At 42.6% G+C, this 23,886-nt stretch overlaps 1 protein-coding gene across 1 annotated transcript in view; it reads left to right on the top strand.

The window, feature by feature from the left end:
• Positions 1 to 23,886, top strand: part of Kcnma1 (potassium channel, calcium activated large conductance subfamily M alpha, member 1) — a 697,588-nt gene that overhangs the window by 497,169 nt on the left and 176,533 nt on the right. The window contains exons 10-14 of the mRNA XM_013025679.1: positions 579 to 689; positions 2,984 to 3,089; positions 4,797 to 4,879; positions 8,044 to 8,113; positions 14,893 to 15,048. Coding sequence (XP_012881133.1) covers positions 579 to 689; positions 2,984 to 3,089; positions 4,797 to 4,879; positions 8,044 to 8,113; positions 14,893 to 15,048 — 526 coding nt within the window. The remainder of the gene's footprint in view (positions 1 to 578; positions 690 to 2,983; positions 3,090 to 4,796; positions 4,880 to 8,043; positions 8,114 to 14,892; positions 15,049 to 23,886) is intronic.

Raw genomic sequence — 23,886 nt, 5'->3', positions numbered from 1 at the left:
ATTAGCTACCCTGATAAAAGCCCGCTTTCTTACACACAAAATCATCGTTTCAGCAAGATTTGTTATCTCATTACCTGATAAGCTCTATGTCATAAACCAAGACTCATACAGTAAATCTCCCAGGAGGACGCTTTGTGGGCAGAAAGGGAGAGATATGAATCTGAAAGGGACTTGATAATGCAGCATTTAAGCCGCAAGCATAATGTCACTTATTGTTAAACGCATAAAACCACTTGGCCAAATGGTTGGGCTTTTAATAGGATTGTGTTTGTGTGTGTGTGTGTGTGTGTGTGTGTGTGTGTGTGTGTGTGTTTGCGTGCATGCGCTCGTACCATCAGGTGAGCAGCCATATGCTTTTCTTCTGTCTGGGAGTCTCTGAGCACCTGCTAGCACTGCTGCTTTGCCTCACAGCCCTCCAGGGACAGGCACTGGGAGCTTTTGTTGAAGTGGAGGGAGGAGATGGAGCCCGCCCCCCACTGCCACCCACAGCTGCCTGCTTCTTCTGCCTTGCTGGAGATGGGGGTGTGAGGGTGACTTCTGTGGGGCTCAGCTTGATCTCACTGGTATCTCCTGTTCAGGCACATTGTGGTCTGTGGACACATTACTCTGGAGAGTGTTTCCAACTTCCTGAAGGACTTCCTGCACAAGGACCGGGATGACGTCAATGTGGAGATCGTCTTTCTCCACAAGTAAGAGTCTGCTAGCAGACTGTGCCTCCAACTACATGCTCCCTGCCTGAGCACCCACAGCCATGGTGATGGGAGTAGGGACAGGGGGCAGAGATGGATCAGCCAAGAGCCCTGTTGGGCCTGGAGAATGTTACTCAATCAGTGGGAGGGGAATCATTACACACAGATAGGTCCCCTGGTGAACCGCAGAGCCTGCCTCCATGCAGGTGGTTCTGGGACCACATCTGAGTTTCTCTCAGGAAGAAATCACAGTGGGGTTCACTCTGGTTCCAACCTAGCATTCCAACCTAAGCAATGTGGCCCAGGTGTATGTGTGTACACCGGTGCAGAATAGTAGTCTGATGATGTGGAAGCACAGGTGTAGAAGGTGACCAAGCAAGACAGCTGCAGAGGAGGAAGTGGGGGATTAGGTCGTCACACTGCTGTTTCGGCTAGCCTCCGCCTGCACCCCTCTCCAGCACTGCACGCGGGCAGTCTCTAGAATCATCCGCAGACAGCGTCAGGTGCATCCTTCAGTCTGAGTCTTGCCTCAATCCATTGCCAGAGGATCAAGTTACTGCATTTTCTCTGTGCCTCCCCTTGCATACCCATAAATCAAGGAGATAAAAATGCCCCCTCCTTGGACTGTTGTGAGAGTGTAATGAAGCGATCCACGTATGGCAGGGAGGGCCCCATGGAGGTGAATACTATCATAAAAGGGAAGATGGGTTAAGAGTGCTCAGTCAGTCAGGAGGTGGGTGTCACATGCATTGTGTGGGGAGAAGAGTAAGAGACCTTCTCTCTATGCAACATGATGGATCCCGCTGTAGTTGATCCTCTTTTGGGGGACACAGGATTGAAGAAGATTTGGGGCCTCTATTATGCTGGCATGAGTGGTACCACAACTGTCTTCTTTGCTGGAGATGATGCTAAATAAAGCCATGCCTGGAACGTTGTCAAGGGGCCAGCATAAAGCACCTATGTTGGTGTTGGTTTGATAGGGTGTTGACCACCCTAAGACTCAGTCCTCCTCTGGAAGCCCCCAAGGTTAAAATACCACAAGCTCTCCGTTCCAGGGTGTATATGTTTTTTTCTGACATTTGTTCACAGACTGGCACACTTCTGACCTGCCACTGTGTTCTTCACCATATTCTGGGCAGATAGATTGAGCCCAGGCAACACAGGTGCAGGAACCCACAGGCTTTATTCAGTGCCTAGCTGCTGCTGACCAACTATGGGTGGGGACAGTGCTCTGTGGAGGGAATGTTCTAGAGATATGTAAAGCCTATAAGTTCTGCCTTCATCCTGCTGAACATTTCAACATGAGTACAGAGGCCACAAGAAGAGAATAGCATTGATCTTCTATTGAATAGTTAGTGAATGCTGAAGTCGGTTTAATCAAGTGACAGAACTCCAGCGGACATCTCTCTCAAAGACAGACTAGTGCTGCCCAAATTAACACAGGGATTGAAAGGATTGGTTGCTATTTGCACAGATAGCTGATCTTCACTACTGTTTAAATGGAGTGTAATAATTTGGCTTCTAATGCTTTATTTATTAAGGTTCATCTTTGTGTCCCTAAGACTCTTACCAGTGTCACACTTATAATAGTTGGTCCAATTAATCAACCTCTCAAAGCTCTGGGTAAATAGAATACCTTCCCATTGGGTTGTTATGAGGTGTAAATGAGTTAATAGTTGTCAAGGGTGTTGAATGCTGTCTACACATAAGAGACACTCATAAAAGTTATCAATGATTACAACACATGTTTGGGAAGTGATGCTGTAGTATAGTTGTTGGCACATCAAAGTTGTAACTGAATATCCTCTCGGGGTGCCCAATCCCATCTCTGTAGATGGCATGTGATTCTCATCTCTGCAAAATTAGTAAAGTCTACTCACATTGAAGGAGGGCCATCTGCTTTTCTGAGATTGCTGATTCCAGTTCTAGTTTCATCCAGAAAACGTCCCACAGGCACACTCAGAAATAATGCCTAGTGTGGCATCTTCTTGATATCCCAATCAAGTTGATACAAAATTATACATCACAGTGTTGCCACAGTGTTAACTCCTCCAATAAAAACAGACAGAAGACTTGGGCAATATTCCTGTACCTTCCATTGGCCCCTGCCTTGGTAAAGACCACAAACCTTGTGATTTCACCTCTACTAGATGTGTTTTTTAGTTAAAGCCCATATATTTGAAGGACAAGAACTTTTACCACATCATCCTGTGGAGACTGGAGAAAAGAGAGGCATGGAGGCTGAACTCCTGAGTCCGTTATCTTCATGGCTGTTTCTTTTTCTCCCCGTGCAGCATCTCCCCTAACCTGGAACTCGAGGCTCTGTTCAAACGACATTTTACTCAGGTGGAGTTTTATCAGGGTTCAGTCCTCAATCCACACGATCTTGCAAGAGTCAAGGTAAGAAGGAGGAGAACTGGAGGTTGGGGAGTGGGACTCTGCATTCTGGGGACATAACTTTCAGGATGGCCAAAAGCAATCTCCTGAACCTCTCACAAGATGACTCACATACCACCAGCTTTGACGTCACCCTTCTACTGTGCCCAGGACTTTGCTCTGCTGGTACATGCCAGGCCACCTACAAACATTCCAGTTAGACTACTCTTCACCTAAAGCTGATTTTGCTGGTTCCTGGACCTACCTAAGAGTCTTAATACAACATAGTAATCAATCAGTTCCCATCTTGAATATTGAGTTCGACTCAATATAGCTCCAACATTCATTCATCACGTCTGAAAGAAAAATTCGAGTAAAGGAAAAAAAAATCTTACGAAGCCATAGAACTTTGACTTTGAACTTTTTTTCTTCACTGAAGACTCAAGGCGCAACACTTAAGTTGTAGGTACCTGGCATCACTTGGTAATACGCTAATTGTTTTTCCCCAGAACCTACTCAATTAGCATCTTCTTCCAAAGTACCCCCAAAGCTTAGAAGGGACAGTGACATGGTGGCAAAATGGAATCTATTACTTTATGTCTTTCACATAGATTTTGTAAGCTTACTCAATATCCACATGCCAGTGGGAATTCTTTAATATGGCTGAAGCCACTGAAATTTAAATGCTAACTGTGGTCACCACATACTTCTATAAATACCATAATTGACAAGCATACATAATCCAAGAGGATCTGCATAAATTCTTTGCATTACTAAGGAAATCTACAGACAAGTTATGACATACCATGGAGGCACCATGCCCTCCCACCCAAGCAGGAGTGGTCTAGTAAGTACAACATACCAAGGAGACAGATTGCAGACCCAGGACACCATGAGAATTCTCATGCTTATTTAGACCGCTTAATCTTAATATTATCCAGACATGACCCAAGTTATGGTTAATGTGAAATCTTAGAAGAACAGAGAAAAGAGGGCCTTTTTTTTTTGGTTCGTGGACCTAATTTAATGCAAACAGTTATTACCCTATCAGATTCATGGGCCCCTCTAGGGTATAAACTCCTCTTGGTTCATGTTTAGATATGTCAGTAGGTTGAATTTTGAGTTCATCTGTAACGTACCGTTACGTATATGTAGGTCTGCTGTCTTTTGGATATCTGAATACTAAACAACACAGAGTTGTTACCCACTCTAGAACTCTAGTCTCTTCTCTAGTCTCTTCTTAGCCCATTGATGATGGCGGTGTAAAAAAAAAAAAAAGAGCTTAGGTGAATTCTTTGACGGCTAAATTTCTGAATCCCCAACTACTCAGTTAATTTGCTAATATGAGGGAAGTGACCTAGCCAACCAACATCCATTTTCTGGCTAGAAACTTAGTTTGATGGCACAGATGATTGAGAAATGAGGTGAGGAGGGAATTAAAAGGCTTAATGAATTGCATTTAAGGAACCTGGTAGTCCACATGTAAGTGGCTATGCCAAAGTCTAATTGCCAGCAAAGATAAGATGAAATGTTTATCCCTTAATGAGAACCTGTGGCGTACACTTTCCACAAAACTATAATCGTTTTGAATTTTTTCTTTTTCTTTTCTTGCACAAAACACCATGTTCTCTAAGAGATGACAATGGGCGTGGGGGGTACAGTTGAGTGTGGCTTCTTATATGCTTGTGTTCTGTGATTTTTGTTTTGTTTTGTTTTGTTTTGGTGTCTCAGATAGAGTCAGCAGATGCGTGCCTGATCCTTGCCAATAAGTACTGCGCTGACCCAGATGCTGAGGATGCCTCCAACATCATGAGGTAATTCTGGGGTTTTGGGTGCGGAGGACCCGAGTCTCAGCCCTCTGTGTCCCGCTTACAGCCCTTTGGGATGTGCATAGGAAGTTCACTAGCTTTGTGGGACCATTTTCCCCCCATCAGCTGCTCCACCATTGGTGCCCTCAAGATGTTTTCAGTTGCTATCACTAGGGGGCAGTCCTGCTGGTTTCTGGAGGAAGGGGAGCAGCTAACCATGCAAAGGGCAGGTACCACATAGAAAAGTATCTGGCCCAGAATTTCAACAGTGTTAGAGCAACCCTAACGTTTACAGGAGGTTGATTAGTATCACCCCCAAAGAGATGATTGGCCCTCAGTGTGTTTTAACCCATTTCCCCAAATGAGTGTTGTTCATTGAAAACATTTTCAGTGATTTTATTAACAAGGAATCTCAGAGACCTTGTACTATAGAGCGTTTCTTAAGCCTTTTTGGCTACAAACACCTACCTGTGTTTCTTTAGAGGTATAATCTCCTGTGGGAGGACCCTCTGTAAAGCATCTCCCAGAGCCTTTTCAAGACATGGCTAGCTCTTTCCTCTCTATCTTTAATCTTGGCTCCAATTCTAACACCATACTCTTTTCTCATTCCAGAAAAGCATTCATTCAATGGTTGTTCTTTCCACAGACCTATCTATAGTCACATCCCATGACTCTGAAATGCCTTAAAAAAATCAAGATGCTTTGCCTTTTTGGAATGTGTCTCTTCTCTTTTTTGGAATTGAGGAATAGCTGTTTGAGCAGGGTTAAAGAGACTCTTCTGGAGATGGGTGGAACTAGGAGAAGGCACTCATGCTGTATTCCCAGCCACTTGTGCTTAATTGCCAATAGCCACCCTTTGATCCACTCAAAGGTCCCCCTCTCCTGCAGTTTACTTCACTGTGTGTCCTAGATATCTACCTAAAGATGAAGATTGGGAAGTTTCCCAAGTGTCATTGTAACATTCTTATCTCCTTTGTGTCTGTTTTAAAGCAATGGCCCCAGGTGACATGATCTTTCTTATCAGTGATGCAGAGAAATTCTACTGGTGCATTTGGGATGAGCATCTCCCCTCTGGTCCTTGTGTCTGGCAGACAAGATCTGAAACAACCTTTACTTTTCTTTAGCTATAATAGGGCTTAGAGCAGTGTTTTAAGGAAGTCAGTGTATGAACTCTTACCAGGCTTGGGCTTTTGGGGCTATAAAATGGAATGAGAACTCACTTCTGACCTGGCCCTCCTGTAACTCAGCACAGCTGGAATGTGACTACTGGCCAAGTTCCGAGTGTCATTGATCCCTTTTTAAAATAAGTAGTATTTCCATCCTTTGACTTATTTTTTTCCTTGTTGTTTGCCACCATTTGAAGTAATGTAAAAAAGAAGTCTTTAAGGGACCAGGCTTCCTTATCTTTGCAATTTCAAACAAAACAAGCAAACAAACAAAAACCCAGAAAATGAAGATCATGATTTTGACCTCACAGGGAAGTTGATGATGATGGTTAATAATAAGAATAATGAAAGAAATAACAGTTTTGAACCCTGAATTATAATAGGGTTAATATAAACACAAATAAGTAAGAGAGAGAGTTACAGAATACCAAGGTGTAAAGATTATCCTTTAGAGGTAGTATCAGAAATATATTGAAGCCATTTAAATAGAAGTAGAACTAAGGCCTAAAATGCAATGGGAAGCCCAGGGTTAGAAATGGATTCTCTTTTTTTCCCTCTTATTTGTATATTCTCCCTTTCTCCTTAGCTTAATGAGGCCCAATCTGCCCCTTTTGAGATTAGATGTCAAAGAGCCAAGAGCTAAGGCAGCAAAGTGGCTGATGCTGTGAGTTGTACTGAGAGGTTGACAGAGGTTCAAAGTCTGTAAGTTATAAGCAGAGCCCAACACAACACTTTTTCAAAAACAAAATGAAATCCTTCAAGTGCAAAAGCCCAGAGTAGATTTGTACAGGGAAGGGCCCTTTCTTGATCCACTTCTTAAATTCACAAGTGACAGCTTTTCTGAGAAAGCTGTTTCTGGACTGCTATCTTCTCCATCTTTATACAGAAGGGGGCAAAGTGGTGGACCATGCTTGATAGGAATTTTGTGGGGGCAGTTGGGATAAATACACTTTTTGAAAAAAAATTGGCTTAGGAGGTGGGCCTTTCTGTGGAATTCTATTCTTTAGCCTTCCTTGTCACAGAAGGAAATGTACAATGTCACCTCTGACAGGGTCGGTAATAACAAAAACCATAACTTACAAGTGGAGAGAGCTTTTAATGATTTCAAAGCATTTTCACATCTGGTCCCCCATTTGCTCCTCATACCAAGCTTGTGAAGTAAATAAAGCAGGTACCATTGCCTGCCCCATGTCCAGATGAGGAAGAGGGAACAGAGAGCCCAGGGATTTCCTGAAGGTCACTGGTTCATTAACACAATAGCCAGAGTGGGGGCCAGGTGTTTCCATTCATTTTCTCCACATACTTCCCCTTTCAGCCCTGTGACTGACAGCAAGAGGACTCCTGGTAAGGAGTGGACTTAGAGTAGCTGTTGCCCAGAATGAACTGAGGGCAATGGCTGGGAATTATTCACAAGATTATGACTTGTGCAAGACACCGGCACTTGTGTCTCACCAACACTTGAGTCATTCTTTAACTGTGGAAAGCTGAGTCTTTCCAAATTATATTTTCAAAGTGAAGGTAGATGAGTGTGTGACAATTGGAACTGTTTGCTGGGAGGCTTATTTATTTTATCATTGTTGTCTCCAAGTTGTTAACTTGTAGAATGGGACTCATAGCAGATAGTTCTGGTTCCTGAGGTTTGGGACATGGGGCAGGCACCTCTGCAGACCTCAGGATTGGAGCTTGCTTGGTAAAGGCAGTGACCCTGCTACAGACTTCCCACCTTCAGTCTACACAGCTGGAGAGCCCATCATCCAGGCACCACAGGGCCCCTCGTGTTTTATAACACCCAGGGCATACACTACTGTCTTGTGATTTCTTTTAAGCATTATCAAAAGGCACAGTAGTAGTTACTCAGCTAACTTGGAGCAGTGGTTGCAGTCACTCTGGATGGTCCTGGCTGCTAGCCCTACCGTTTAAAGATTAATCAAGTAAATCCTCTTTGGGACTCACTCTGTTGGTAAGGAGAGGCTGCTCCAACTCTACTTTTCTCTTTTTTTTCAGAGTGATCTCCATAAAGAACTACCATCCGAAGATCAGAATCATCACTCAGATGCTGCAGTATCACAACAAGGTAGGATGATGGATTGTTATTCTGACACCAGTCTCTTCTCCTTTACACACACACACACACACACACACACACACACACACACACACACACCACACCACACCACACCACACCAGTGTTGAGCAAAGGCCTGGTAAAAACATAATGGTTAAAAAAAAATTCTCCCTGGGCCAAGTAACTTGTTTGCAATGGACCCCTGAGAGAAAAAAACCTTCACACTGTTCATTCATTCTGGAAGGACCTGAACACCTTGGTTCAAATGTTGATATATTCTTAGATTACATCCATACCTACATTCAAAAAACTTTCATTTCTATGTATGGCAGTCATTTCACCAAATAATATTTAGTGAATATTTACAGTACGATGAGCACCTACCTGACCCCCCACATGGCTGGGAGTGAAGCAAAAGTCTTTATTTTATGACTCAGAGACTCAGCAGGTAAGGTAGAGAGTGCTCCAGGCAAGTGTTGGGGCCTAGCTATGAGACCAGGTGAACTTGAAGTAGCGAAATGCAAGCCAAGTGATGAAAGCGGAACCTGACGTTTTCAAATTTGAAATGAGACTTTGAAGAGTTGAATTCAGGAACAGAGGTAGCTGTCCAAAGATTAAACACAGAGGAATGATCCTAATATTCGAGCCAACAATGGAGGTTGAGTGGAAGGAAGCACACCTCAGAGTGTATGTTATCTTCCTGTGACTGCTACTCAGTGAGCCAGTTGAATGTCTCTCATCCAAAGACAGTGTTCCTTCGCTCAGTCTGTCAGCAAGCTCCCTGGAAAACAGCTTTGGGGGAGGAAAGGTGGTGCCTTGCTCTATTTGATATGGTACCAGTTATCTCCTTAATGAAGCTTAGAAGCTGGAGGCTGCTCCGATACCTGGGGCCAGGTGTCCTGTCTGAACAGAATAACTCCCTGCTGGGTTATGAGTGAGAACATGCCTCATCTCATAGGCCATATCACCTAAGAAATAGGCAGTCAGGTGACCCAGAAAAAACTCCATTCTGCCAAATGCACCAGCACCATGCCGTTATTTCTTAATTGCTGGCAAGTGCTGGCCCATTTTGCTGTGTGGAAGCCCATCAGAGGCCATCATTGAGTGGAGCCTGCTGTCGGCAACTGGCCCACTGCTTGAAACTGGTGCCCAGTGCCCACCATCGCCCAACCCTCAGCAGGTGGCTCCACGCAGAGCATGTGCTTCTCCAGCCAGTGGGTTTGATGGTGGGCACCCAAGGTCATATTCCCTTGTTTGTCTATGGAATACTGGAGAGATAAAGCAAGGATATTGGTAACTTGCAGGTGTCAATCTGGAGAAGGGTTTTGACCGCAGTCCCTGTGGGAGGAGGTGAATTTTATTAGCCAAACTGTGGCTGGTGACAGCTCCTGCCTCAAGGAATACTCCTTCTTTCATTTGTTATTTGAAATTTCAGTTAGAGTAGGAGTGCTTTAAGCTGTTGTTTAGCTTTTTGTCTGGATTTAGACTGAATAGAAAAAATTAATGTTGTATGTTTAGAAAGGGATGTCAGTTCCTTTTTTTCTCTTTCCAGTGGGGCTGATGTAGCATCTTCAAGAAATTAACAATGATTTTCAGCTATGTAGTTCCTGTCAAACTCCAAGCAGCTCAACTAGCCTAAAGGTCCAGATGGTACCTGGTCACTAATCACATGAACACAGCATCCGGAATGTCTTGGCTGGCCCTCTGCATTGTAGAATTTTTTTTTCAGAAATGAAAAAGACATCAACAGACCTATGATTATTTGCTTAAAACACATCTTGTTTAGAACCATCCCAGACTATTTGGGTTTGGGGGGGTCAGGCAAAAATCAGATGCAGAATGCTATAAGATTAGTAAGGACACAGGGATAATTTTGACATAAAGGTGTTCCCCTCTATTATTTTGTCCCTCGGTTTTAGAGCAGGAATGAAAAGCACACCTGTTGTTATATGTCATGTCCTTCCTTGTAGAGTTTCAAGAGGACAGTGCTTCACTCTGTGTCACAGCTTTGCTCTGTTTCCTTATAGTCTCTACCTCCCTTTTCTCCAAGGTTTTCATCCTCTTTTCTTCCAATATCTTTTCATTTCTCTCTTGGCACCTTCTCTGCATCCATCCATCCATAGAGATGTCCATAGATCTATATGCATTTAAACTTGCTTAAATGGACAAAACGTGTGTGTGTGTGTGTGTGTGTGTGTGTGTGTGTGTGTGCATGTGTGAAACATTATGTTTCTAGGAACACATTCTAAAAGGCAGTTGATCCCATAATTGGACACAAAGCTTGAAACAGGAACAATGTCAATCTCCTATGATCTAATGGTGGTTGATATTCTAGATCCTAGGAGGATATAGGCAAAATGCCTCCTTGCTTTCCATAGAAACTGCTCCTGAAACTTTCATCATAGTAATTTATGTCCTATTTTATGGTTTTAAAAGAGCTTTGACATTGGAGATCTAATTTAGTTCTTGTTGGGCCATCTGTGCATTTTAGCATTCTTCTAGTGCAACTTCAGACCATCGGTCTGGCATGGACAGAGCAACTCTGATGAATACAGAAACCTGTCACTTGGCAGTTAGAGAGCTAGGACACAGTAGCCAATTGCCATCTCTTGAAATGTGGTTAAAGCCCCTTGAACCAAACTGTAGTTCTTAAGAGAGAAGGTGTGGTGTTCTCCAAAGCAAATCTCTCTAGTATTCTACATTTTATGGACAGAAGCAATTTCAGTCTGGTCATCTCTGAAAAGACAAAAGAAATGCTAATTGGAGTGAAATGCTTTGGAACTCTTCAGCAAAGAACAGCTAGTGACATCTTAGAAAAGTGTCACTCCTAATGGTCTACCAATGAATGGATTTCTTTTCCCTTCAGATTGGAGCAAAAGAGGACTTGGAAACTAAAGTGGCATTTTTCTCTAACTTGGAAGCCAAGTCCCAACTAATTGTCCAGTGCAATATAAGATCTTTGAGGTTTTTACCCACAAGGTGGGCAGTAGTTGTGCTAGTCAGTTGTAGTCACAACTACCTGAGATAATCAACTTATGAGACAAAGAAGTTCTTTTTGCTTACATGTTAGAAGTTTTAGTCCAAGATTAATTGGTGCTGCTCCTCAGCCCTAAGTGGTACGTCATGGTGGGAGAGTATAATGGATCAAAATTGCTTAGCTCAGAGAAAAAAGTAGGAGAGAAAAGACTGGTCTTCCAGCTATCCCCTTCAGGTCAAACCCCCAGTGACCTCAGGAGTGCCTGGTGGGCCTCACCCCTGAGAGGTTGCATCATCCTCAATAGCAGCAGCCTGGAGATCAAATTTGGATTACATGGTCTTTAAGGGGCCATTTAAGGATTTTAATGACAGCAGTGGTTTTCCTCTTGAGTGGCCTTCTTTATTCCTCCCGGTACGTCCCCAAGGTTGTATATGTGTTAAGAGGTGAGGCTGGACTTCATACCTGTTGGTTTCTCCTTGAGATGATGGGTGATCCAGTAGCAGAAATAGAGGGTGGTCCTGTTTGCAGGGACCCGCTCTTTGTCTCCTTCAAGTTAGAGAAGAAGTGTCTCCAGACTCCTTTGTGGTGATGTTGGCATTTCTCACCATCCCCAACTTCCTTCAAGCTTAAGAGGACAAAGTTGCCAGAAGTTAAAAAAAAAAAGTGTTTGAGTTAGTGGGTCAGCCTTTAGTATATCCGCCTCACTTTCTGCCCCATGATTGGAGCAAATATGATGGCTAAGAGAAAAGGCCACAGAAGCCTGAAGCACGCATGACTTTCATGTGTAATAACATGAAAAAAAATATGCCTAAAGAATTCCTACCAGATGGAGCCCTTGTGAGGGACCCACGGCTGAAATGCCTGGGCTTCATACCCTGGATGGCAGAGAGGGATTTCACAGGCTACCTGGAAAAACTTTTCCTTGTTTGTTGCAAGGCAGCATGAAGGTGATGTGGTATCTCTCCAGATTTCCTGTCCCACACATGTGCATGATTTGAGTGAAAACTTTTCCTCGTTCTTCTGAGATGATGTTGCTACACATGAGATCTTTCTTCCCATCAATTAATGTTTTCTATTATAAGGCCAGGAAAGTAAAGGCAAGACGTTGCCTTCTTAAGCCAGTGAAGCGTTGGGGAAGCAATGGGAGGAAGAGTGGGGTGAGCTGTCCTGAATGAGTGTAGGTGCTTGCCTCTGTAGGAATCACCACCTGCTCTGGCCTCCACACAGGCCTGAGTTAGCTGTATTCTTAACAGGGGGCATGCAGCCATCTTTTTGAGGAGTAACCATGGCTTCCTTAGGACTCACATGATTGTCCCAGAAGTAGAAGTGGCAAGAAGGGATTTCATAGCAGTGGTGTTTCTGCATGAAGAGCATGGAACCCTTGGGCTTGCTCTGTATTTCTGCAATGTAGTCTTTCACTCTACTGGTATAACTCACCCAGTTGCCCTGAAAGTAAAGGAAAGCCTCCTTCAGAATCCCTCATTTGCTGATTGGTAGAGAAGTCATTTCGGAGGTATAGAATCTTGGTTCAAGCAGGGACTCTGGGGTTCAGCATCCTATACAAATTAGGACTTTTTTTCTACAACAAGTTGGGGCAGTAATACTTTTAAACGATGAAGATCTTGTAGCTTTTGAGGCAGCCCTCTCCACTTATTAAAAAATACATCCTATGAAAGCCCTTTTATCAAGTAAGCCAAATGCCTGCTCTTTTGAATCAGTGAATCTGATTTCCAGCCACCAGAACAAAGCTAATCTGACCCAGCAGTACCTGAGGTATTCGGATGGAATTGCCCTGCCACTGTGAGGATGAGTGGCCTTTCTGTAGATGAGACAGTTCTGGCTCTCCTGATTGTTCCTCAGAAGCTCTATGCCACAATAGTCACTTCCTCTTGTCTCTGTCCTTTTCTTTTGGAAGTTGTTTGACTCATCATCTTCCCTCTTTAAATCTGATGGCTAAAACTGGAATTTGTCTGACCTGTTCACACACAATGAAACACTAATTTCTCTTGCTCTAGAGACAGTTTCTAACACGCAAACATTAGCTTTCTCTGTAATGTGTCACATGGATTCTATTTGAGGGTTTAGTTAGCCACATACTCTTATTTTCTCTCTCCCTCTCTCTGTGAATGTGTATTTGTTTTGTGTCTTCTGCCAAGTTAGATGTTCTCATTTCAAATTAATATAATTGATTAATATGAACCTAAATGCTAGACTTTTTTTGCTTTTTCACTAAATTTTTGTCCAAGTCCAGATAATCTTTTTGAATTTAGACTTCATTATTTCAGTGTATTATCTATGACTCTCCACTTAAAAGTAATTGTATCAGTTTACATCTGGGTCCATGTCTTGGGATCTGACTTAACTGTTTAAAAAGACCAGTCTGGTAACAAGTTTGACAAGAAATGTACTTATTACCTTATTTACATAATTGTAACCCCTCTGTATATCATCTTGACAATAAAAAAATGAAAAATTTAAAAAAAGAAAGAAAGATAAAAAGACCAGTCTGTCTGCAACAAATTGTAAGATGTATAGGATAGATTTCTTTTGATAATTTAGATTAGTGTTTCTTAAAATTGTGCCTCCCTCTCCCAAACCAGAAGCACCAGCCTCCTCACTGCATTACCTTGATGCCTCTGTGAACAAAATACCTAACAGAATAACTTAAAAGAGAGAAAATTAGCTGGGTGCTAGTGGCTCACATTTGCAATCTTACCTACTCAGCTCAGGATGCTGAGATCTGTGGATCACAGTTCAAAGCCAACCAGGGCAAGAAAGTGTATGAGACTCTTATCTCCAATTAAACACCAAAGACCTGAAAGTACAACTATGGCTAAAGTGGTAAAGCACTAGCCTTGAACAAAAGAAGCTCAGGTACAGAGCCCAGCCCAGGCCCTGAGGTAAAGTCTCAGGACTGGCACGTGCACGCGCATACTCACACACACACACACACACACACACACATACACACACACACACACACTCACAGAGGGAAAGATTCATTTTGACTCACAGTTTGAGAGGTGTCAGTCTGTCATTGTAGGAAGGGTATGGCAGAGGCAGAGCAGTTCACATTGTGGCAGCTGGGATTGAGAGAGAAGAATACAGAGCAAGGTTAGAGCTTAATAGAGGACATGCCTCTATGGACAGACTTTATCTGACTAGGACCCCCTTCCTACAATAAATCGTTTCATTCGGTCAGAGCCCTCATGTTCTAATTATCTCTTAAAATACCCTCTCAGACCATCTTCTAGGTGTTTCCTAATCAAGGTGACTATGAAGATGATCACACATAGAACAATGACTAATTCTCTAGCTCTCCTTATATCTTCAGAATGAGAAATCTGCAGTTTTATAAACTCTGCAGGTGATTCTAATGTGTACTCAGATTTTGGAGTCACTGAACCAGAGTACTGGGGAGGCAGGCAAGGAAGAAATCAAGGACACACAGGCTGCTGGCAGTCCTGGCCTATTTGAGGAGCCAATTTATGAACGAGCTAGCCAGACCTCCTAGTGGTAGTGTGAGTTGATGTGTCTACCACCAGAGCAAACCCCTCTAGGCCATTATATTTGGCTAATTGACAAACATGGGAGGGCTAAGGTTTAGTGGTACAGAGGCATTGTTGCAAAGAGACTGTGGTCTGCTGAACAGAGGTATAGAACAAAACACTAAGCACCAGATACAAGCAAGGGAAAGAAAGGAAAGGTCTGGATGACCCTCCCTACCTGGGTAATTGTATTTCCAAGAAGAGATTTGAAGCAATCAAGCATGTAACAAAGCAAGGTCTCATACCTGTGTTTGTTTCCACAGGCCCATCTGCTAAACATCCCGAGCTGGAATTGGAAAGAGGGTGATGATGCAATATGCCTTGCAGAGCTCAAGTTAGGTTTCATAGCCCAGAGCTGCCTGGCTCAAGGCCTCTCCACGATGCTCGCCAACCTCTTCTCCATGAGGTCATTCATAAAGGTAACGTCCTGTCTTATTAGAACACATTAGCCCAGGATTCCATTTGTCCTGGGGTTGAGTAGAGCGCAGCTTAAACTCAAAACAGATAGACAGGCTTTAACTACTTTGGTTAAGGAGAAATTCCTTGTTAGGGGTTTGGGCATGAGGCCAGCTCTTTTCAAAATTATGTTTTTATTTTTATTTGGCACATCCATGGCCATTAAATGATTGTTCAAAGCACAATCCTCTCTCCTTTTTTTTTTAGATAAACCACATGTTTATCTATCAACAAAGCCTCCGCTGTTAAAACAAAAATATGATTTATATACATTCCATATGGCACCAGAGTGCCTAAAGAAAAGAATTATCATTTTGCTCTTTTATATCAAGTGGCGGGTGGACCTCTCACTGTGTGGATAAATGCAGACCATGTGTTTGTGCTGAAGCCCAAACCCCAACAACATAATTCATTTATTTATTTCTGCACAATCAAGGAGGCCAGCAAGGCTGACATGCCATGGCTATTTAAATGGAGAGCGAAACAATGAGGGGAGCCGTTTACCCCTTGAGGCCTAGCAGTCTGGATGCATTCATCTCCTTCTCAGAGCTGCCTGGACAGCCACTCTCCAGCCCTCAAAGTAGCCCCTGCCTGGCGGACCAACTCGGGCCCAGAGAGAATAGACCAATTGTGTCCTCACAGGCCAAAAGAATCTGATCAAGAGTAGGATCCAGAACACTGTACTGAGGATTCGGCCTCTCCTGCTAAGAAGGCTTCTGGAGCGTGAAAGTCACTCCATTCCTTGTCCTTAGCTTGCTCTTAGCTTAGGCAAACTGAAACGCCAGTATGGTCAACCTTGCCAACTTTGGGACTGTCTTATTTATTAGCACTGGTGGCAATTGACTCCAGATCTGGGTTTACGTCTTCCTTCCTGTTCTGGAAGCAGTAGTATTAGGAGTGGTCAAAGTGGGAAATTAATAAACCAGCCGGGGAGGTCCCTGCACAAAGGGTCAGAAAGTCTGAAATTAAAAGTTGGAGACTTCCAGCCTTTTGCCGTCATGGCTGCTATATCCACTGCCAGAAAGTGGCCTTGGTTGGCTAAAGAAGGATGAGAATGAGAGGGACTATGTGTGAGCATGCTCACTCTATGTCTCTTGAGTTGTGCTGTGAAGAGCAGGGGTTTGCTGGGTCATTGCCCATTGTACCCATCTCATCGGTGTATATTTAACCAGTAGTTAACACGGCGCTACAAAAAGGAACAACTTGTGTTGGAGCCCCTTCAGTCACTTTAGCATGACTCCTAGTAATCGATATTTTGAGTTAAAACCTTTCTCTCCTCTGCTTATTATGCACCCTAAGTCTTCAGCTCGACAGAACTCAAGGCTCAACCCCATTTGGAAATAAGGACATTGCATTCCTTCACATGTCTTTTGAAATCCGTGCTGCCATTGTCCTGCCTGGATGCAAAATGGAAGCAGCAGGGAGGTCTGTGTGGCTTTGTTTAGAAACAGGCCTCAAAGCCAGATGTAGCCAGATGCAGAGTCCCAGAACTCTTCTCTTCCATGTAAGAAGCCCAGACCCAGGATAAAGGGCTGTCACCAGAAGAACTCCTCTGGCTCCTTCCACCAAGCTCTGGCAGTTTTCTTCGAGTAGGGGACTGCGCTCAGGACCAGGCACCTGGTCTGAGTTGCTGGGCTCTGCTTCCTTGTGTTGATGTGACATGGGTCTTGGCAGAGCCCCATCACAGATGGGGCCACTTGACATGCGTATGTTTTGATTTTGTGGTGCCTTCATGGTAACTAGAGCTGCCTGTCAGGAAAATTAATAAAATGGATGTGATGCTGTTATTACCAGCAGGGAGAGCTTCGGCCCAACTTTCCCCAGGACCCTAATGGGCCTCACCTCTAAAGCCAAGGACATCCCCTCCCGCTCGGCTAATCCCATTGCCAAGTTCCTATTCAGGAAGAGCCTGTGGGAAAGGCGGGACCCCACCCTGGTATAACTGAAAACACATTTCCCTCCCAGGGTTAAGTTACTGCAGTATTTTTTTTTTTTGTCTGGGGGCTGACTCCCCCGTGTTTGGGAGTAGCTGTCTGAATATTGCCATTTGACATTGAGATAGTGTCTGTGTTGCAATTCACAAAGGGGCATGACCTGAAAATAACAAGGCTCCCCTTCCTCTAGTTCTCATTTAGAGTAATAAGCACTACTTTCTTCATCCATTCCCATTCTGTCCTGTCCTCCTCTTGTACTTACTCTCCAGGCCCCTGGCACTTGTCTCTTTTAGGATATAGTAGTGAAGAGCACAATGTTCTCTTTGGAGTGTTTTACCTATTACATTTACATTTTACATAAACTTTTTTTTTAGTGTATCCTGTGTTATCCATTCTGGAGATCACAAAGGCCTGGCTTTCCTTTGTTTGGGGATGGGAGCAGGTGGAGAAAGAAATCTGTAAAAGAATTGTTGTTTACAGAAATTGCTTCCTTCCCCAATGACCCAGTATCCTCCCAGTGGAGAAATTATCAGTATTTCCTTGGAGACAGTCTATATGGATGGAGATAGAAGGGAGGAGCCTTGGCAGCCCTTAATCCTTTGGGAACACTTAGCATTTCTGGAAGCCAAAGGTCAAGTGTGAGCTCACCTTCTCCTTTGCCCTGAGCTTACAAGATCTCCTTCTTTGTTCTGCAGTATATATTATAGTCTACCACTGCTCAAAGAAAGAGAATCAAGACAAACTGTAGTATATCACAGGCAGAAGCATTGTGGGCAGCCAATGGGCCTGTATTGGACATGGAACTGAAAGGGCATGACCAAAGGTAATAAGGTTGAACAAAAAAGAAAGGGAGCCCTGGAATATAGGAATTACAAAATAGACCTAGCGTAGCAGTACCCAGAAATACACCAGAATATATATTTAATACCTCACCCATGTCATTTGCAGAGATTAACCATAAAGACCTAAGGCATTGCCCTCTAAAACCTAGTTCTTGTTTTGATATGTTATTTCTGAATTGATGTAAACATGTAGGGATTCGATTTATATTTGTAACTCATTTCTTAAGGTGTTAGGAACTCTTCTCCCCCCTCTTTCTTTCTTTCTTTCTTTCCTCCTTCCTTCCTTCCTTCCTTCCCCTCTCTCTCTCTCTCTCTCTCTCTCTCTTGGTATATGTGCTGGTGCTAGGGTCTGAGCTCAAGGCTTTCTCTCTCAAGGCTGATACTCTGCCACTTGAGCCACAGCTCCACTTCTGGCTTTTTGGTGGTTAATTGGATAGAAGACCCTCACAGATTTTCCTGCCTGGGCTGACTTTGAACCAGGATCCTCAGATCCAGCCTTTTAAATCACTAGGATTACAAGCATGAGCTACCGGTGTCCAGAAGGGTGATTAACTCTTACCATTGCTTTTCATTTCACATTTTGAAAATTCCAGTGTAGCCCATTTAAATAGTTCCCAGAATTGCTATCCATTTTAATTTTGCTAATCTCTCATTTCTTATACATACAAACACACTAACACATGTGCACATATTTGTGCACACCCTCAAATTTAGCATGCAGTCTACAGTTACTTCTCTCTTAAATAAGACAGTTATGGAGAATGGAGAAAAAGTGTTCCATGTTTTTTGTGTTTTTCCCCCCTGTTCAAGATTTGGACAGAGTGAAATGTTGCTTACCAACCACAGGCCTGGGTATCTGTCATTTTCTACGTCTGACTAAGGAAGCTCTGTGGGAGTCTGGCCCTGGCCTTTCACATCATAGATTGACTGAAGTGTTCATGGCTGGGCCCACAAATGATTTGTTCATTATTTTGGTTACTGTTGTATGATAACCATTCAACAATACATAGTCCTTACACAAATGGTAGCTAAGGGAATCATTTCATTTCTTTTTTTCTTTTTCCTTTTTTTTTTTTTTTAGCCAGAAATTCATTTTGCTTGCTAGGCTAGGCTTGAATTCTTAGGCCCAAGGAATCCTCCTCAGTTTCCCAAGTAGTTGAAAACACAAGCAATGTGCTACCATGCTTAGTTAAAAGAATCCTTTTAAATATCCTTAGTTTGGGTTGTATTCATGCATATATGTACACGTACATGTATAAATAAAAACAACCTGGATTATAAGCCAAAAATGTAAATCAAGAGCCTTTAGTAATTTCTAAAATATACTGAATCCTATGTGCAAAGCCTTATATTTAATGATATACATATGTAGATAAATAAACATGTAAAGATATGCATATGTATAGATTATGTGTGTTTATATGTGTATGTGTATACACACATGTGTGTGTGATTGTGATTGCAGCCTGCATGAGGCTGCATGTAGCTTGCAGTTGGCCATTCAAAATGTTCAAATGCAAACAGACTGGTGCCAGATTTGTCCTTGAGTCTCCTAAGAGGAAATACATGATAAGAGGAATGCTTATCATTGTAGTGCAAGTCTTATTCTTCTGGAACTGACTTTATGGAAACCATCAGCTCAATAGAGATAGTTCAATAGGCATCTACTGGATTTCAGACAGTGTACTCTTCACTCAAACATGCTGGAGCCACCAGGAAGCTTCAGGAAGCTTCTGTTCTGCCTGGGATGTGCAGGCCCATGTGTGCACAGCTCTATCCTGTGGCTTTTGTTCATCTTTCTCTGTAAGAACAGAGGTCACTGCATGGTCACAGGTAAGGAGATAGCTGAGTCTAGGCTGAGACAAGATAAGGACTAAATCAGGCTCAAAAGGTTGGTGGCTTAGGTCAATGTTCCTGGAAAACAGAACCAATTGGATGTGCATGTGTGTGTATGTGGTGTGTGTGTGTGCGTGTGTCCATTAATGAAACACTGCATATACAACAGCAGTCCCATAGATTATATTGCCTACTATTGTTATGGTGATGGATAAACATACACTATGATGTTCATACATGCATTCTAACAATGCATTTCACTCAAAGTATCCTTATGATTAAGTGATGTATGATTGTAAATGTGTATATCTACATCTATATATTTAATAGCTGAGCAAGTATAAAGAATTGACTCATTTAGGATGGAGCTCAGTAAATTGGAGCTCCTAGAGAGCTGCCGGTTTAGTTTCAAACTGAGTCTCTTCTGTATAAGTCTCTCTGTAGTGTCTCATCTCACCCAAAATAAGTTTGTGCAATGTCTGAAAGCAGTCCGATTCCTGTAGACCTGGCTGGTCTACAGTTTGCAATTGTATGGTTTCCTCTGGTTGGGGTGTTCTACCTTTTATGTAGCTGCTTGGCTTCCCTCTCTAGCTTCACTTTTCCCCAATGTCATGTTTCATGTGTTTTTTTTTAATTCACTTCTTACCTCTTTGCTCTGAGAGAATGGAAGCTTTGAGAAGCCAGTGCTACTTCACTGTAGCCCTTCTTGCCTTTGTGTGATAATAACTTCTCAGTGAGACTACCCTCTGAAACACTAGAATCACATTTTTAAGCAGATAGAAAATGAACTTTTCACTGAAGGATAATATACAGGCACAAAAACGTGCATTTGATAAATGTACAACTTGTTCAATATGCATAAACTCAACACTTTTCTGTGTATCCAAGACATAGATAGAGAAACAACACATTATCCGGATGCCCTCTGCCAGCGGCCAGGTCTGCTTGTACATCCTCTTGGGAGGATGGACACTTTCACAGTACTGAGTTCTCCATTCTATGAAGATGGTATACCATTTATGATGGGAACCTTTATGATTCAACGACTTTCCTGTAAATGCAGAGATGTCCAGAAGAAAAGTAACTAAGCTTAGAAAGTTCTCTGGGCGGGTTGGGAGTTTCTCAGAGAGTTAGGTGTCCACTTCTTCATATATTCTCTAGGAAGCCTATAAATCTTCTTAAATTCCTGGGGCAATGAAGTTTCTATGGGGGAAAAAAAAACATCAGATCACATTAGAAAAATTTGCATCTCCCTCCCCGCCATACTCCATGCTGACACATTCTTGTCTGCTCTCCAGCTTCACTTTTCCCCAATGTCATGTTTTATGTGTTTTTTTTTAATTCACTTCTTACTTCTTTGCTCTGAGAGAATGGAAGCTTTGAGAAGCCAGGGCTACTTCACTGTAGCCTAAGTGCCCGGACAGCAACAGATTCCAAGTAGATGCTTAGTAAATATTAGTTGACTAGATGAGTGAATGAGTAGGCTTCCTCAGTTTGGCAGGACAACATTACAGGCAGCTTGGGTAGGACTAACAAGGACAAGTTGGTATGATCTAGGTTCTGGAAACTTCTTTGTTTGCTACCATATGTGGTTCCTGTTGCCAAACGAAAGAGCTTAGATTCATCATGGAAACCTGACGTACAAAGCTGTACAATCCCAGGTGAGGATTGTGGTGGAGGCAACATAGATTTGGTTATAAACCATTGTGAATGCCAGAAAATCCCATCCGTGTGTTGCTTAAGTTCACAGATCAAAATAAACAGCCACGAACTGCCATGAACTGAAATGAATTTGCTAAAACTTCAACACCCAATTTTAGTGAACACCATCACAGCATTCTCCTCCTTCCTACTTGCATATCTGTAAATCAGAGGATTTGGTTAAAGATGCCTCCTCCTCTTCCTCTTCCTCTACCACTCTCTCTGCCCAAGATAAATGGAAAGTCCATCAATTTCCATGAAAATGCCTTCAAATAAAGAGAGAGTTAATCCATGAGCTATTATCAAAGATTCTCTTTCCCCCATGGCCCTAGTAATTTCTAGAACATTGAATTAAAGAGCCCTCAGACCTTTACAAATTCTCAAGGCAAACATTATTAGCAAAGAAGAAGCTCCTATAGCATATTAGAAGATTGCCGGAAAATGCCAATGGAACTTCTGAATATAATAAAAGAAGCTGAACCTCTCTCTTCCCCCATCTTTTTCCTTTCTCCCTCCCTCCTTCTCTCTAACACGATTAGAAAGTCATTTCATGTGTCTTATACATTTGGTCAGTCAAAGGCAAACGTACATGATTGATGGTGACAGGGAACACATTTAACTCGTTATTCTTTCTTTCGGAGCAAAATGATTTGTGTAAACTGTCTGTCTAGCATTAAAGGTAAAACAAACTTAGAAACCCCAAAATGTTATATTTTCATCTAATATTTTCCTTTTGGTTTTATAGCTGTAATCACATATGGATTCTTTTATTTGGTTCTTGGCATGAACTGAACAAAAGGAAAGACAGCACAGAAAGATTACGTAGCATACAGACCCTAGTGCCCAGTAAGGATGGATTCATGAAAGCCACGATTGTCAAGACTTAATGTGACAAGCAGGAGAAGGTGGGGCTGTCCCTGGCCTTTATCAGCTGGCAGATAGTGTTGCTCCTGTGAAATCAGGACTATCTTCTTGAGCAAGCCTGCTGTCAAATACCACACTGAGCTCTCTAAGAGGTTATGGGCTTTTAATTAACTGGGTGGATTCCAAACCAAGCAAACACCATTGATTTTATACAGTGGGTATTTTGTCAAGAATTTCACAATCATAAGAGTATCTTAGATTTGCATAGCTCTTTGCAGTTTACAAGATGCATACTTTTTTTGTATGCTAGTATTAGGACTTGAATTAGGGCCTGGGGAACATTGCTTAGCTTATTCCTTCAAGGCTGGCTGGCACTCTACCACTGAGTCACAGCTCCATTTCCAGCTTTATGGTGGTTAATTGGAGATAAGAGTCTCATAGACTTTTGTGCCTGGGTGAGCTTGGAACTGCTATTCTCAGGTATCAGCCTCCGGAGTAGCTAGAATTATAGGTGTGAGCACCAGCACCAGCTAAGATGCACGTGTTGGTTTTTGTTTTTAATGAAATTAATTTTTATTTGCTCAGATACACGAGCATTTGATGGAATGTCATCTGGGAAATATGCCAGATGCAAAGTAGCTAGTGTCTTCAATTCTTTCTTAGCTGTGGGTGGAGTAGGAGGAAACAGAATCCATGTCACTCACTTCTTTGGGAAGGCAGGAGAAATCAGAAAATGATGCACTCTGGCCACCCCTCTGGTTAGGCAGAACAGAACCACGCCAGTACTCCACTGAACTTTTGGGTTCTTCATATTCTCTGTTATTTCATATTACTTCCTCTGGAGAAAGGATTCAACTCTAAATGCTGCTTCATTTTTATTTTGTTTTTCTTGTTGTTGTTTGCCAGTCTTGGGGCTTGAATTCAGGGCCTGAGTGCTGTTCCTAACCTTTTTGTGCACAAGGATAGTGCTCTACCACTTAAGCCACAGCACCACTTCCAGCTTTTTCTGAATAGTTTATTGGAGATAAGAGCTTTACAGACTTTCCTGCTTGGGCTGGCTTGGATCCATGATCCTCAGATCTTAGTCTCCTGAACAGCTAGGATTACAGGCATGATCCACCAGCTCTCAGATACTGCTTGGTTTTGTATACAAATCAATAGTTCTAAGAATAGAAACTTCTTTTCAATATTTGTAACCAAAATAATATTGCTACCAACCTTGGCCCAAACTGTATAATATGCAAATAGAGATGGTGTTCAAAGGTAAGAAACAGTCTGATCACTTCCTCTGTGGTGCCTTAATCAGAAAAAGATCCACACAGTTCTGTCTTTCTAAACACATGATGGGAGGACCTATTGCTTAGCTCAGATGCTGCAATGGAGATGGAAGGGAGTGGGTGACATATTTACTGAGGAGCATGTAAGAAAGAGGAAATGCTTTGTTTTTACTACTTGAAGGAAGGAAAGAGTGAGAATATAATATGGAAGCCTAGTATGGGAAAGTTAGTAAAGAAGTAAGACCAGAAGAGCTAAGCAGTGTTAAGGAAGGAAGAAAGAAACACTGTGTGTGTGTGTGTGTCAGCTTTTTACTGGTTAATTGGAAATAAGAGTCTCATGGACTGTC

Source organism: Dipodomys ordii, unplaced genomic scaffold (genome assembly GCF_000151885.1).
Source record: "Dipodomys ordii isolate 6190 unplaced genomic scaffold, Dord_2.0 Scaffold86, whole genome shotgun sequence".
Classification (NCBI taxonomy): domain Eukaryota; kingdom Metazoa; phylum Chordata; class Mammalia; order Rodentia; family Heteromyidae; genus Dipodomys; species Dipodomys ordii.
Note: the sequence above shows the minus strand (reverse complement) of the source record. Positions and strands in the feature narration are given on the sequence as shown.